At 39.1% G+C, this 15,874-nt stretch overlaps 1 protein-coding gene across 1 annotated transcript in view; it reads right to left on the reverse strand.

Moving 5' to 3' along the window:
* The window catches only part of prpf8 (pre-mRNA processing factor 8), a 56,278-nt gene that overhangs the window by 14,705 nt on the left and 25,699 nt on the right, over positions 1 to 15,874 (reverse strand). The window contains exons 20-38 of the mRNA XM_085965052.1: positions 14,849 to 15,087; positions 13,972 to 14,118; positions 12,958 to 13,168; positions 12,179 to 12,295; positions 11,586 to 11,833; positions 11,111 to 11,290; positions 10,890 to 11,025; positions 9,393 to 9,562; positions 9,069 to 9,198; positions 8,831 to 8,977; positions 8,261 to 8,421; positions 7,889 to 8,080; positions 7,290 to 7,527; positions 6,956 to 7,084; positions 5,895 to 6,008; positions 5,314 to 5,487; positions 3,327 to 3,520; positions 2,724 to 2,963; positions 315 to 456 (exon numbers count right to left, since the gene is read on the reverse strand). Coding sequence (XP_085821178.1) covers positions 315 to 456; positions 2,724 to 2,963; positions 3,327 to 3,520; positions 5,314 to 5,487; positions 5,895 to 6,008; positions 6,956 to 7,084; positions 7,290 to 7,527; positions 7,889 to 8,080; positions 8,261 to 8,421; positions 8,831 to 8,977; positions 9,069 to 9,198; positions 9,393 to 9,562; positions 10,890 to 11,025; positions 11,111 to 11,290; positions 11,586 to 11,833; positions 12,179 to 12,295; positions 12,958 to 13,168; positions 13,972 to 14,118; positions 14,849 to 15,087 — 3,309 coding nt within the window. The remainder of the gene's footprint in view (positions 1 to 314; positions 457 to 2,723; positions 2,964 to 3,326; positions 3,521 to 5,313; positions 5,488 to 5,894; positions 6,009 to 6,955; positions 7,085 to 7,289; positions 7,528 to 7,888; positions 8,081 to 8,260; positions 8,422 to 8,830; positions 8,978 to 9,068; positions 9,199 to 9,392; positions 9,563 to 10,889; positions 11,026 to 11,110; positions 11,291 to 11,585; positions 11,834 to 12,178; positions 12,296 to 12,957; positions 13,169 to 13,971; positions 14,119 to 14,848; positions 15,088 to 15,874) is intronic.

Genomic DNA, 15,874 nt, shown 5'->3' on the forward strand with positions numbered 1-15,874 from the left:
GGTTTATAAAATAGTAATATTGCACGATTTTGGATATTAGTTGAATTTCCCATTTATACCATGTAAAGGGTTTTAAACAGAACCATTTTCAATCAACACAAAACTGAAGTGACAACTAAAGGGATCCAAAAGCAGAAATTTTCAACCTTATGCTGTTCACATGCACCAATGTTGTAGATGGTGGTACAAATTGTAAATATATTTTGTGCATTTTCACCAGTTCAAGTCAGTTTTCAAGAAATCAGTAAGAGAAGTTTATTCTCATTAGGCCAACATAAATGAACCATGTCGCCACACTAAATAGGGCAGTTTACCTGTGCTCTCAAATCTGAAATGCAGATAAATTTCTTCAGCACATTCTTGGGCAGGATGTAGGTATAGCCAGTCTCTTTGATGTCATCAGAGGAAACATAGATGTGATTGGTACGCAGATGAAGGTTGGCAGCAGATATTGCTCTGTGCAGAATAAAGAAAGCAATTGTATTGAAAAAATACCACGGGTTCTAAATCGGAATGATTATCAGATTACACCAACCTTTTAATCCCCATATATTTGCCTCTTTTAAAATTCTCCTTGCATTTCATAGCTTGCAACCATTTCACACCTTATACATTTCATCTATTAGGCAGGATACTGAATTATCTAACCCCAATGATCTCAGCTCCTTAATCAGTTGATTTGCAGAAACTCTGAATCCAGTCTTCATATTTTAAATGTTTAGCGCCAGTATTTACAAATAGTATCTTCTAGTAAGGCAAAGAAGCCATCAAGGTTTTCTCTATTTAAAGAATGACAATGTATCTACTGGTGAGCCTAGTGCATGTTGTTGAATTAACACCGTCTGGTTACTGTACCTGTCAACATGTGTTGGGCTCACCAGCACTCTATAAACATACCAGGAGACAATACAGGAAACTCTCGATTTACCGGCACCTAAATAACCGGAAATCTCTTAACCGGCAAAATTCAGGAGTAGGTTCAGGTAAGTTTTACTTCATATTAGTGGCCATTCCTGGATCTGTGGCTGAGTAACCGGGGTTCCTGCACCTGTTGCTAAGCAACAGGGACGCCTGGATCTTGTGGCCGGGGTTCCTGCACCTGTTGCTAAGCAACAGGGAAGCCTGGATTTGTTGCTGTGTACGGAGCTCTCGTACCTTTTACTATACAGGAAACTTCGCGATATCCGGCACCGACGGGACCGGCGTGATGCCGATCTATGAAAACTTCCGGACAGACCAGCGCTAATCCTGAAGGATACGGAGGTTTTCATCTCCATATCTGACAACAAACACTGTTGCTTAGCAACAGCTTGTAAACAGTCGGCCCGTACCTTGGAAGCGTCTCTGTAGCTTAGCAACAGCTTCAGAGAGGCTTTCCAAAGACTGACTGTTTAAAAAAATGCTAGAAGGAAAAAAAAGAAAAAAAACCTAACAAAACGGCTGCTGATTTCTGCCGTTAGATTGAGGTTTCCGGCCATACAACCTCCGGATAAACCAAAGTTTCCTGTACCTCTCTGTAATCCGGACTTTGTGATAAACCGGCACCACGCCGGTCCCGGATAAAAAAAGTTTCCTGTATTAGAATTTTAAACTCTCTAATCATATAGATTTCCACACCATTATCTGATACTATGTTATCTGCACCCAGTAATCTTAGGTGGCTCTTCACCCATGGAACCTGCTTCACTACTAATCAGAACTCTATAAGCAACTTCAGAAAGTGTGAATATTTCAGAAAGTGTGAATATTCCAGTCTAAAATGTTAAGAAAATGGTGCTGTACTTCATTGGGCCAGAAATTCGGGTCCCCACGGGCAAGTATGCGCTGTGTACTCACCCGTAAGGCCAATGGAAGTGCCGGTTTCGCGCATGTGCTGGAAACCAGAACTTCCGTTCCCTTGAAAGAAGGGGTTCGAAGGTCAAACGCATGCAGGAGAGGCAATGCGTAGACCTGGAACGTCCGATTTAAAAAAAAAATATATATTTCTTTTTTTAAACAGGTTTCTCCGTGCGGGTAAGTCCCTAGCAGCTGCGCGTGAAAAAAGCAGTTGCAGGGCCTGCTTTTAACAAGGTAAGAGGTTAATTAAGTAAAATTAAAACATTTTTTCCACAGGTTTATCATTTTAAAATACTTTAAAGAAAGGTAAGTTTATTTTTAGCCCTGTTAAAAACTAATTTTTTCAAAAATTTAAATTTTTGATTCAAATAGATAATTTATTCTTTTAAAAATGTGATTTAAAAAAAAAAAAATTATTTGAAGTTTTACTTAGGTTTTGGGGCCAATCTCTATTCATAGATTTGACAGGCCTTCCTGTCAAATCTATGAATGGAGATTCCCTGCTCCGATTGGCTCGCCATGGCCCACATGATCCCAGGGGACGCTGCGAACTAACTTCGCCGCTGGGATACGCGAGCACTGCACACCGGCAGCTGGAGGAGGCCCAGGATCGGAATCCCACGCGGGCCCACGGCACAACGGCAGGTGCGCTACGTAAGTGCAGGTCGGGGGCTTGCACCCACGGGAAGCCTCCGACCCGAATTTCTGGCCCAATATCTCGAATGGCGAGGCATAAACTTAGTTAATTTTCAATTAATCAACAGAGTCCATAAAATGTTATTCTCAATCACTTTGGTGACTGCAAATATATTTAATAATAAATGGGGTTCTGTTCAAGTTTAATCTGCCAATTTGCCATATAAACTAATGCTAAAAATAAATCATACCTGACTCTCCATTCCGTTTTGGATGAGAAGGTTTGGGTCTCGTAATTGCTGGTTGTTGAAGTGATGATTTCGTCACCGTGCTTGTTTACAGTACGCGTCTGCGTGGCTGTCAGCTGAGATTGCTCTTTGGTCTGCTTCTCAATTTCAGCAATCTGCTGTCTCTGCTGCGAAGGTGCGGAAATCTCCATACCCAAAATAATGTCCCGAATCTCAGACTGAGTCAAAGATGCCACATTTACACTGGAATGCAAAACAACAGGTAAATGAAAATACCATATGACTAATAATTAATAAGCAGAATGGGTTTCTCTAATTGGAAAATATTTTAGTTAAAATATAACCCTTATAATTTGAGTTACTATGCCAAGTTTGACTACATCACTGGCCTTTGACAATTTGAAATATTATCCAGGCAAACCACACTGATACTGCAATTTAACCCCACGTCAGCCTAATCAAAAATAACCTAATATTTTGGAGAGCGTTAAAGCACAAGCAGAGACTGTAAATTGCTCTATGAATGGCGCTGCTGTGATTTCAAGCTACGCTGTAAAACATCAGGAAGTTTCCTGCTCGTTTGCATTTCGTGCCATAATCACTCACTTGTTTTTCTTGCCATAGTCAGCCAGAATGAGATCCTTCAACTGCACTTCCACTTTTATCCATTCCTCGTCAGTCAATGTCGGCCAGATGTGATGAGGCTCTGTTATTGTAGTTTTGTCAGGTTTCAGGATGACCTTTGCACGATCATTGTTCACATGCAGTGCTCGAAGAATTAAAATCAGTCGAGAGAATGCCTACAAACCCATCAGTGTGGGGAAAGAGAGGGAAAAGATATATTTGAGACTACACGTTGGCTGAGTATTGAAATGTTTTTGAAAATCTATCCATTTAATTAAATGTTTTGCATCTGTAAAGAATGTTGCAGATTCTTTTGGATTCCCAACTGGTAAGTGCTAACCACCGAGTGTTACTCATCATATGGTCACCAAGTCAGATTAAACAATCAATTCCACAGAAACACCGAAAAAAGCCACGGCAGTTACTGTTGTAGATCAGAAACTCGGCCATGTTTATATATCATTCACCTTGCTCTATCTCAAGTCTTCCTGCTTCTCAACCACATTTTGCATTCTTGCTCCATTTCCTTCCTGCCAACCACCTATTTCCCTCCTAATAGACCAAAGACACCTTTAAAAAAAAATTCTTCTCTTCCTCCTGCACTTCCTGCTCCCAGTGCTCTGTGCTAGTAAACTATGCAGTCATAACAGTATCGCTACTCGTATGGGGGACCTTAAGCCTGGACTCTTGCAAACATACATCCAAGTTCTCTGTGCTTAAGTTGCTGGAGTGTGTCCCTATGGCCATGGAGTTTGCACTCTACATCAAGCAAACAGAAACTCTACTTATGTGAATTTCTCAGTAGTTTGATTTAGATTTAAGTATGGCAATGGGTTTCTGCATTTATTAAATACTAGCTAACTAAATAAAGGTGTCCTTTTTCCTCTTTTACAGTTTCTACAGTTGGCAGTGCCACAGGAGAGCCAATCATTTAGCCTCTCTGTTTATTGAAACAGTAGTTTAAGTATTACCAAATTCCATTGCATTTAAATAACTGTACTAAAACAATACACAAAAGTAAATACTAACTCCTGAAGCTACAAATTGCATTTCTATAGTACTCATCACACACAGAAACATGTTTTAAAGCGCTTTACCATGAAGTAGAAAAACAGTGGACACTGAATAGAAGGGAAAGAGAATTAAGGAGGACGCCAAAGACAAAGGCTTTTGAAAGAAAGGAGGAAGGTAGCCTAGTAGAGCGAACTGGAAAGGGAGTTCTGAAGGACAGGACTATAGTGGAGCAGGAGTGGGGAAGAAGGAGTACCTGCTGTCAGGTTTGGGGGAGGGGGGGGTGGAGTTAGAGAGGGGAGGGAGGCACATTCAGCTATGTACGGCTGGAGAATATAGCAAATTAGAGTGAGGCGAGTCCATGCAATGATCTGAAAGTGAGTATACGAAATTTGAAGTAATGTCACTGACACCCACTCCTTTCAAAAATCCACCAAACTGTACATAACCTTAAAATATACATCAGCACTCCCCTCACTTCATTGCACATCTAAAGTAGGATTAATATCCACATTAAAAAGTCAAAAATCCATTTTAAGATGTAAACAAGCTGGAAGGTGGACATGTAGAAACTAGTTTCTCCCACTAAACTCCTTTCCCAGTCTATGACCCACAGGGTTTACCCAGCAATGTACCAGAACACGGTGTGTTACAAAAATGACAAAACGTCAGTGCAAACTTGAGAATTTTCCTTTTGAACAGGAAGGCTGAATGAATTGGGAAATCATTCTTGGTTTGTCCACGCCTCCTCTCCCCCACCATACACTGCGTCACTATAAAAGTCTACTGAAAAGTAGTTTTGGGTTCTGCACAAGTTACCACATGCAACAGATTATTTGGGAATAGGAAAGGGGGAAAAACGGGAGACACACAAGTTCACAGGATCCATGAGACCACTTGCATCCTCAATGACTTGCCCATTGGAGGCACTCCCCATAAAAACCAGAATTTTACTTACAGTATAGGAGGAAATGGTCTTCAGCCAATCATCATACAGATTAAACAGCACCATCTGCGGCTCAGTTGCCTTTAAAATCAGATCACCAAATTTCTCCACTTTCAGACAAGCTTGGAAAGGCAACTGCAGCTCAGACCCTTTGATCACAATGTTGGGGAAATCCAGCAAATGGACCTAAACAAAATAAAAATGCCCATTTAAAACATGAATTGTTGAGAGTACAAGCGTTGCTATCAAAGTTCTTCAAATAGCTTAATAACAGAAACCTAGCCATTTATACCAGATTTCAACTATAGGCTAATTCAGTGTTCCACCAAGGCTCAGGGCCACGTGGCCCACAGGTTGTAGTTTGGACACCCTTGCCTAAAGCAGGGCTAGGGGTACTGAGCTAGTACAAAACTTACATAAACATCTCTGTACCAAAGCTTGATTTAAGTACACTGCTCAGACTTTGAAAATAGCATGGCGTTTAATTAGTTCCTTGTTTTAATTATTAGTTCCAAATGCAGCTCATTGCAAACTTTCTAATTCTAAGTTTCAATTTTAAGGCAAATTATCTTCTAAATACAAAGTTTACTCACTTCCAGTGGGTCTAACATGCCCTTCCTTGTAACAATGATCTGTTTAGGTTGCTCTTCAACTGGAAGCGATCGGATCAAGGCAGCCACTTCTTCGGCAGTCTTCCATTTTGCCAGCTGAATGCAAAAACAACCTATTACTATTTCCACAATCAATACATTAAAATTAAACAAAGGCTTAAAATAACAAATAGTAGACAGTTATAAAATGACAAAATTAGATGCAGATTTTAATCTATGTGAAAGAGATTTTACCCATGGACCAATTTTGGCTGAATTACCAAAATCTTTACAATGCCCTGACAAAATGGTTTCATTCATTTTTTTTTCCTTCTTCCTTTATCAAATGGGACTGTGTAAGATACCCTAGTTGTATGTGTGTAACACGTAGGATGAGGATTTGGTTTTGGTTTAATCGCATAGGGTTAAAGTTTTTGGTTTCTTTTTACTTAATGAAATGGTTAAAAAGTTGTTCATTCCCAAGGTGCTTTTGGGTTTGATGTGTCAGGGAGCAAATTAGTGGACACTGTGGGTTTAAATGTTTTCTGAAACACATGATATAATATTCATGTCTCTTGACTTTTTTTCATGGCCACATTAGGAAACAGTTAGCCAAAGCAGTTTTGAGATAAGAAATGGAACATGGAAGACAGGATTAAAAACAAGTTGGCATCTGTTGTTTTGTAAGAAATACATCCTAAGGGTCTTGTTCACAACAAGACTTGTCATGCCATAATGAATCAGCAATGACAATGTTACGTGAGAAGTGGCCTATAAAGATCTTGAGCTTTCTTTAACAATTTGTAGAGAAAAGCAGGATTGGACAGGAACGACGACGACGTCAAGTCTCTACCCAGGGAAAGATCACGCGGTAGTATGATTTCTCTCTCGGTACTATCTACCGTTTAAAAATAGTGTGTATCTGGACTTGGTCTCATATAAATAAACTGAAAGTAATTGCCATTAAAGCCCTTCTTTTAGAGTTAGACCTAAACACCAAGTTTTACATAACTATATGCATACAAAATACAGGCCGAGTGTGAAATACTGTGCCCGAATGTTACCTGGCCCAAACGTTTCTGGCCAGCCCAAACGGAGGTGTGAATAATTTTAAGGAACAGCTGTCCTGTCCTGGGGTTGAAGATGAAAATGGCTCCATTAATGGGCTTTGTTGTCAAGTTACCTTCAAACGTCTGTGGAAGGAACACATTTATGGCAGATTAAATTATGAAATGCAGTACAATAGCAGAAGCATAGTAGAGACATTTCAACTCAATTTTTTTTTTTTAGAAAGACTTATCTTCTAGAATTGCAGGTACAACCTGAATGAACTCTTAGTCAAAACATAGTTACTGAACACTTCTTTTAAGTGAAGTTTTTATAGTCTGTATTTCTTACCTTATGAATGGTGACTCGGTACACATTAGTATCATCCACAAACCATATGATTTGGTTGGAGAAGAGTTCACCATAATTCTGTGAGGAAAGGTATGGTTCAGTTGGCTCGGAAGAATACAGCTGTAGACCCTTTCGAATACGTTCTCTCAACACATACAAAGCCGGGTTAGCCTTCATGATCTTTGCCATAGCCTGCTGGATCAATGGCTTGGCACCTGGAAACCAGTTACCATAAGCACTGCAAGATAAAAAGAGTAATATTAGTAACTTTTTCAAAGAAATTCCAGGACAAAAATTTCTCAAGAACTGGTACTAAATGCAGTATGTTCTGATGCATTTACTGTTTGTTATCATGGAAAGTGATTTGGTGCAGCTCAAAAAATCATACTTATACAGCTACTCTACTGTATACAGCTACTAAACGTTGCACAAGTTCCTATCCAAGAAGTGTATTCTTTTACTTAAAAATTGCTGAAGACAGTGAAAATGCTGGTCTTTGAACTACCAAGTTATTATGAGCAAAATGCAGGTATTACATATTTACCTGCTAGAATACATTATGAATTTAGTAAGACTGGCTGCAGGCCGAGAATACATACCTATGCAAATTATAGGCCAGATCAATAGCAATCAACACACCAGTAGGTGATGGGTAGATACTCATGTTATCTGTTGTATAGTCCAAGAACTTGGCCCTGGCATATCTCTCAATATCATGAGAGTCATAGTCACCCCATCGCAACTGAATATCTATCCAGTATTTCTGAGTAGTAGTGCTGTCCATCACATCTCTAAAATAAAGAAGAAATCTCAGTATATACAGTATGATTCAAAGTGGGAACACAAAAACAGCAGAAAATTTGGAGTTTTCATAAATTACATCAATGCTATCAAGATAAACATGGTTCAAGCGTAGATTGTATCTTACAGCAACAATTGCATCGCTTATGAAAATGGTAGAACGGACATACTTTGAGTCAGCAAGCAGCGATGGTCTGGAAACATTCCACTTGTATGAAGCAAACAGTAGAATATCAGCACAGGAGGAGTTCATTTTGTAGGACTTTCTGGGGTGAATGGTTTCTTTCTGCACAGTCTCAATCTCCAAAGCATCCAACTCTTGGTCAAAGACCTACAAAGAACATCTTTGTTTTGAAATCCATTCCCTGAACCAGCAATTCTCCAAAAACTGCAAGCAAGATAATCTGAACCACTTTGCATGAATTTGAAATTAAACTGCTCACTTTGTCTACTTCCATGCTTAAAGTGTATTAAAACTAGTTATATCACTAACACAATTTAACTTAAAAACAGGTACACAAAAAATTTCAGTGGAAGTTCCCCCTTCTGCAAATTACCTCTTTTAAGACCTTTATCTTGCTTTTTTTCTATGTCCATCCCTTTACCCGCAAAACTTCCTTCCACCCATTTTTTCTTCTGTTTTTAATCCATTTTCCCTTGTTTCAGTTTTCATGGTCCTCCCCAATCCGATTCCAAAATGCTAAGTGTTCCATGACTGAAGCAGTAGCCCAAACACTGACCTGACATAGATCCATAACGATGCTCTCATGAATCTTCTGCCACAAATGGGCTCTGAAGATCTGGATCAAAGAAATCTTGAGTGTGGGGATTTTGCCATGCATGAAAATTCCTGTCAGATCTAACTGCACCTGGAAACCTACATAAACCTGGAAGATGGAAAAATATTTTAAGCTCGTTTTTGACAACTTCTTTTATAAACAAACTTATGATTAATTCACAGTATTCACACAAACTTACATTAGCTCTGTTGATGGTTGGTGACCACCAAAGAGTGAATCTTCTGTTGGGAATCTGGTTCAAACCAGATCGCTGGGCATTAGTCAGCTTCTTCCACTTCATGGATTCCTCAAAACCACTTGCCTTCTCCCTGTAAGTACATCATTTTAGGAACATGTGAAAATCTCTTGCTGGTACCCAAAAAATCAAACATTTACGTTTGGTTAAAAAAAAAAATAGGAGTTGAAGCAAAAGTTCCTCTCTCAGAGTTGTCTATGAAAGTTCATCAGATGACATTTACACGTACCCCATTAAATCTATAATCACATTAAAAAAAACACGTACCAGAACAGACCCTCCCACGTAGGAAAATAAGTTCCCTTGAAGAGTGTGTGCTCTAGAATGCCTTCAACACCACCTAGTGCTTGAATCATGTCTGTACGGTAGTTATTCAGGTTCCACAACTTGCCATCATGTCTCTGATGGGTCCACCAGAATGGATTCTGCTTCAACACCTGTGAACAACAAAATATCTTAACTATACATATTCTTCAAATATTAAAGATAGAGGGATAGTCTGCATTTTCCTTACCATTAAGACATTGTCTGTCATCATTTGGAAATTCTATGCTCAACAGCAAACAAGGTTACGAGCACCAGCCTCTTTATAAACACAAGTTCCAGGTGGGAATTTTAAGTTAATGCTCAACTCAGCCATTTGAGATGTACTGCTTCGAAATTGAAGTAATGCCACTGGTGGTTGGGACCAAATAATCACGGCTACCTGGTTGCAGAAGTATAGGTACTACAACCCATCTCTGTGTACACGAGAGGTGGGGAGAAAGAAAAAGTGGAAACAAACACCAAAGTGCTAATTCTTAAACAACATTTAGGCTTACCATCCCTCCCCATTTTCCATTCGTTTCAATGAAGTGAGAGCGACCCAGTATTTACAGAAGTAAAACTTGTTTGACTTTTATCATAATTGATCAATTCCAAACTTTTTTTTTTTTTTTTTTTATAAAAAGTGCTAACTTTTTTCTTTCCTGATATTTCTCGACCAAAATGCCCCCAACCCCACCACACTGGCACTAAGTCCATTTTTTCCTTCTGTCTTTATTGGGGTACAGTTTCATAACTGCCAGTTTCCCTCGCATACCACATACAAATGGCAATTATTCATTCGTAAGACTCAACAGTAAGTGCTGGCAGACTATTGGGCCAGGAGACCACAATCGGCCTTAATCCTGTTCTAGCTTGACATATACTAATGCACGCACACTCTTCTAGCAGGAGCTTCTGGACAGGACACCAGTAGCAGGAATTCTGGTTGATTATCCCCATCTAATCTAGAGGTATTGTGACCGTGCAATGGTCTGTCACCACCCCGGCTGAGATCAGCTAACTCAGCACAGACCAGAGATCAAGTTTGAAGACCTTATTCATCTGTATGGCCCAGCTACTTAATGGATAAACTCACCAACCCTTCAGTACAGCCTACACAATATTTTCAATATGGAGAAGTTCCGAGTGCTGAGTCTTGGAACTATTTGACAGAGGACTGAAACTACAGTGCTACAAATGGCGAGTTCCCAACCTCAATTTTACTCAGAGAAATACTAAGTGGAAGCCAGGTGTTTCTCCACAGGGAGAGAAATTTCTTTTAGATTGATTTTGTGTATCTTCTGCACAAATGGCCAGCTTTAGAACAGCATTGAGAGAAGACCGAGAGCTGGTCTGCTAGTCATCCACTGAGATGGTGACGTAAGGAGGTCACAGGAGCCAAAGAGGGGGTGGGCTTGAGGACTAGAATATCTTATAAAAACATTTAAAAAATCATACCTGGTACTGTTTAAAATCGGTTCTCACTCTCCAGCCCTTATCATAAGCCAGTGTGTGTCTGTCCTTTTGGAACAACGTGTTAATACGTGGGATACCTCTATCCCAGGAGTCTTCCAGATCTTCCAAAGTTAGGCGCCTGAAATTATAAATAGTTTGTCAAGCATTCAAGCCAGCAATGGAATCTTGTTACTATTATTGTTACAAATAATCTCAAAACTGACCTATTTTGTGCTATAGCTTCCTGTCGTTTCAGCGCATATTCGGCCCACACTCTCTGTGAATCAATGAACTCACTTTCCCAAGGCTGAATATAACGATAAAGATTAGGAATCAATTGGTCCTCTTCATGACTCATACCTGATCGGAAATGAGTGATGCCCACATCTGTCTGCTTGGACCACCTATAAAATGTAAAAGATTTCTGCATAAAGTGCAACATAACAAAAAAATGGAAGCTTTCTGTACAGCCTAAAATTACAATCTTCAAAATGTTTATATGCTCACGCATTTACTATTTAAAGTTTCAGCAAGATGTCAACATTATCTTCTGAAACAGAATTGCTACAATCGATGTGGTTACTTACACACATTCTTCTTACAAGTAACAAACTATTGCACAATGCATTTGATTAATTTTGCAGTACTTTGCACTGCTCATTTAAATTCATGAAAAGGAAATATGTATTTCGATAGTACCTCAAATCAGATTGTGGGATAAGAACATGGCCCATAGACAGCATGCCCAGACCACCCAGCTCCTTGGGTGTGTAGAACACCACAGGAGGGAAACGACTTGGCATCTTAGAGTTCAAACCAATCTTAATACGTGTCTGGATCTTGTTCTCACATTTCACCAACAGGTCCAATAACTCCTGAGTATTAACCACTGCTTCACGGAAATAAGTCATCAAGCCAATCAGAGCAGTGTTCCACTTGTTCACAATCTAGGAAAGCACAAAGATTGTCATTAGAAAATCTATATAATAAAGTTAAAAACTTGTCGTCGTTAACCTGCAGTTGCAATATCTTGTTATTCAAGTGTTACATCTTTCACCTGCCACATATAATATATACTGGACCCTCACCACAACACAAGACCCAACAGAATAACTAGAAGAAAAAAATGCTTTTCAGAACTTTCTGGCACTAATGTTGAATCCATAATAAGCACAGACTTAATTAAAACCCAAGTTTAAAAATATTCAACAGTTCATGTTACTATTTTAAATGAAAACACTTGATACAACTAGTGTGGTGTTGTGTTTATAACATCAATAAAGGGACTATACCTTGGTGAAAGTGGTGGAACCAGAAGCCATGAGGATCTGACGTACTCGGTTATGGAATCGCTGCATAGATTCATCATCCACTCGGAGGAAGCATTGAGCTGTGCGCTCTTTGGTAACCTGCAATACAAATTAGAAAATAACTTGCATGTATATAGCACCTTTGGAATCCTTCGGACACACCAATCCATTTCACAGCCAGTAAGTTACTTCTGAAGTACAGTCATTGTTGTTTTGTAGCCCAATGCAACAGCCAGTTTGTGCACAGCAAGATCCCCCAAACAGCAATGACTCAGTAACACTTGCTGTGTTTTTAGTGGTGTGGTTGGAGGGATCAATGTTCTCCAGGACACTGGAAGAACTCCCCAGCTCTTCCAAGGCCAGAGTTCTGCCAGTGAGCCAAAGCAGACACTTCTTTCTTTTTTTGAAATACAAATAATATTCAGGCAAGTCAAAACAGGTGTTAAAGAATGCTAACATACAATGGAGTAATTGTTCTGTAAATTGCTACTTATGTTTATTTATATTAGATTCCATGGTGTGTAACAATACATTATGCACATTTCGGTATTTAACTGCCACATATTCCAAACTGCTTTCATGCTATCTGACTGTTCTATCACACTTGCTTGATAGTCATAAATTTTCCACCACATTTGACACTGAAGCTATGCTGACAATGTAATAGATCAGGTAATGAAGATACTTCCAATTAAACACCGTATTACTGAAACTATTAGAACAATGGTTACTGCAGTGTTTATAGTCACAAGGTATTATACCTCATTTTGTAAGTTCCAGACTCCATCTTTGTGAGTGAATTCCTCATAGCTTGTACGACATTTGGGAAGGATGCGGCACTCAAAGCCAGACATGTTGAATAGTAGGTTGGGATTGTCTTTGCTGTATACAGATACAAAACTGTTCTCCCACTGAATAGTGGTAACAGACCTAGGCAGCCGATTCTTAATGTCCCAAAACACTGCTCGACCACTACAAGAAAAGGTATAATATATAAGCTATTAAAAAACACTAGCATGAACAAACAATCCTTCAGAGACTGTATCGAACTGACTAGAATCAAATTGTGTTGACTGGTTTAAGCTTTTGGTCATGTTTTCTGGTAGTCCATTTAAGATCTTGACCAAACATAAACCTCCACTACAAAAACTTTCAAATTGATTTTAATTTCACTGGATTTCTGCTCTAAGCTTACGAGATTGTTAATGCCTTTTCTGGCAGGTTCAGTCCTGCAACAGTTCCAATAGTCTGTGCTGCTAAAATCTGTTATAATGCATTGAACATGTTTGTATTCTAATAAGAGTTGTGGAGGACAATAAAATCACTGAATTCTTGTTTCTAAATAGAAAGGTGTTTTTTGTACTGCTGCCTCTTGGTGAAATTTATTAGTGGATTGACTAAATTAGTGTGTTAGCCATTACACAAAGGATAGTTGGAAGATATATGGATAAAGATTTATAGTCATAAGGCTTCCCTTCCCAGGATGTCTTGTTTTGCACACTTTGTACAAAAATAATAAATTGCAGGACAACGGAGTATTACAGTTTAAACTATTTTATGAAGCATCAGGTCTGATCTGACTCACAACAGTACAGCACCGTGTGGACAAGATGGAGTCAGGACCCTGGGTCCTCCAAAACAATAGCAGTCCTTACAGATGCCTGCAGGCCAATGACAACTCAGCATGTGATCACATGTGAATATAATAGGTATTCCTTACAGATGCCTGCAGGCCAATGATAATTCAGTATGCAAATGTTACACAGGACACTTACAGATTGACATCGTGCTTCATAAGCCTCATACGTGCATCTCTTGGCCAACACTTCTTGTTATTGTATCCTACAATGTTCTCATTGTTTGGATCAGGGTGCTCTGTCAGGTAGCGCTGAATCAGGTCTCTGGCTTCATCAGCTGTAAACCTGTACATACAAAGATTTTAATACTTGCATTTGAAGAAACATATAATCTTATCAGCTCTCTGATAGCAAGGCACTACTTAGCTATACAGGTCAGAAGGTCCAAAGTTCAATTCCCAGTGTGTACTGAAGAGCAACAACTGGGGTACTACAACTAAGCTCAGCAGCCCTTTAGGGACAAAAGAGGGGATGATGATCATCCTTGAGTCAACGGCTAATTGTTAGCAAATGACCTCCTGGAATGTTCATGTGGATATTGAGTGAAAAAAGGATTAGGCTCAGAGGTTGAATAGCCTACCAACACTCATTGTATAGGCTTGCACATGAAGAATGACCACTTGGACGAGATACGGTATGATGTTCACTATCTGTGGGCCCCTACCCCAGCATCAGACAGTGCCTTCAAGGGAAGAGGGAATACATCAAGGGGCTTTTGATACTAAAACTAGAAAAATAAACATTCAAAATAAACATTCCTCGACAAAACTAATATTCAAAAATTATTTAGCAATTATAAACAATGATAAAAGCTTGTATAACTAAGTTTGAAAAAATTGTTATTTTGTATTAAGAGTTACTGCATTTTACTGTACAGTACTGTGTGGGAAGTCAAATCACTATTTTGGCTACTTTAACCACATTGTTGGATGAATGCAATTTTATAGACCATTTGTTAAAAAAGTGACAAGCCACTTAGAATCGAGTCTTACAGGTTAACAAAATATTTTCTTACCTGAAGAAAATGTGAATACGCTCAATATATCTGCAGAAAAGCCTGACAGGATGAGCAACTTCTGTGGCAACGTCCTGGTAACTCAGAAAATCATTTGGCATTTGTGGTGGGCCAGCCATTTCACTGGCTCTGTGGAGACCCAATACAAGCAGATCCAGCACCAGCCCGTAGTACTGAACAATGAAGGAGGCAAACTGGAGCCCTCGGATAATGCCATAGGAATTGGTGTGGTTCATGTCCTTTTATATAAAAAAAGAAAAAAGCCTGTTCTAAATAATAGCTCTCTAAAACATAGGAGATACAATCAATAAAATGAACTTACACCTTCAATAATACACTTGAGTTCACAAGACACTGGATCGAACAGTAAACAAGACAAGCCGCCGAATACTTGAACATACCCATCACATGCCTCAGTAAACCTCATGCTACTACAATTTCTACAATTGAACTGAAGCCTTGATAAGCTGTAACGTACCAGAATGAGACCATTACAAATCTACTTTAGCTACATTCAAAATACAGGAGCCAGCTGGTAAGCTTGTATCTCCATTACAGCCCTTATAGCCATCAAGTTTTAGAGGCGGTACATAATTACATCAAAAAAAGTATTCCACAATATAATGTCTTTCTGCATTCTTCTATTTTTAATTTCTTTAATAAAAAATTACTAACATATGCAAGGTTTAAAAAAAACGATTCTGTTCTATCCAAATGTTTTAAAAATCATCCTTTACTCATGCAATTTCAAGTGAATTATCAGCTTAGAAACATAGAAAAAAAAATAGGAGCAGGAGTAGGCCATTCGGCCCTTCGAGCCTGCTCCACCATTCACTATGATCATGGCTGATCCTCTATCTCAATACCATATTCCCGCTCTCTCCCCATATCCCTCGATGTGTCTAGCAATCTATCTATCTCCTTCTTAAATATATTGGCCTCCACAGCCTTCTGTGGTAGAGAATTCCACAGGTTCACCACCCTCTGAGTGAAGAAATTTCTCCTCATCTCAGTCCTAAATGTCCT

The sequence above is a fragment of the Somniosus microcephalus genome, chromosome 22 (assembly GCF_052327205.1).
Source record: "Somniosus microcephalus isolate GS21.2 chromosome 22, FLI_Smic_1.0, whole genome shotgun sequence".
Classification (NCBI taxonomy): Eukaryota; Metazoa; Chordata; class Chondrichthyes; order Squaliformes; family Somniosidae; genus Somniosus; species Somniosus microcephalus.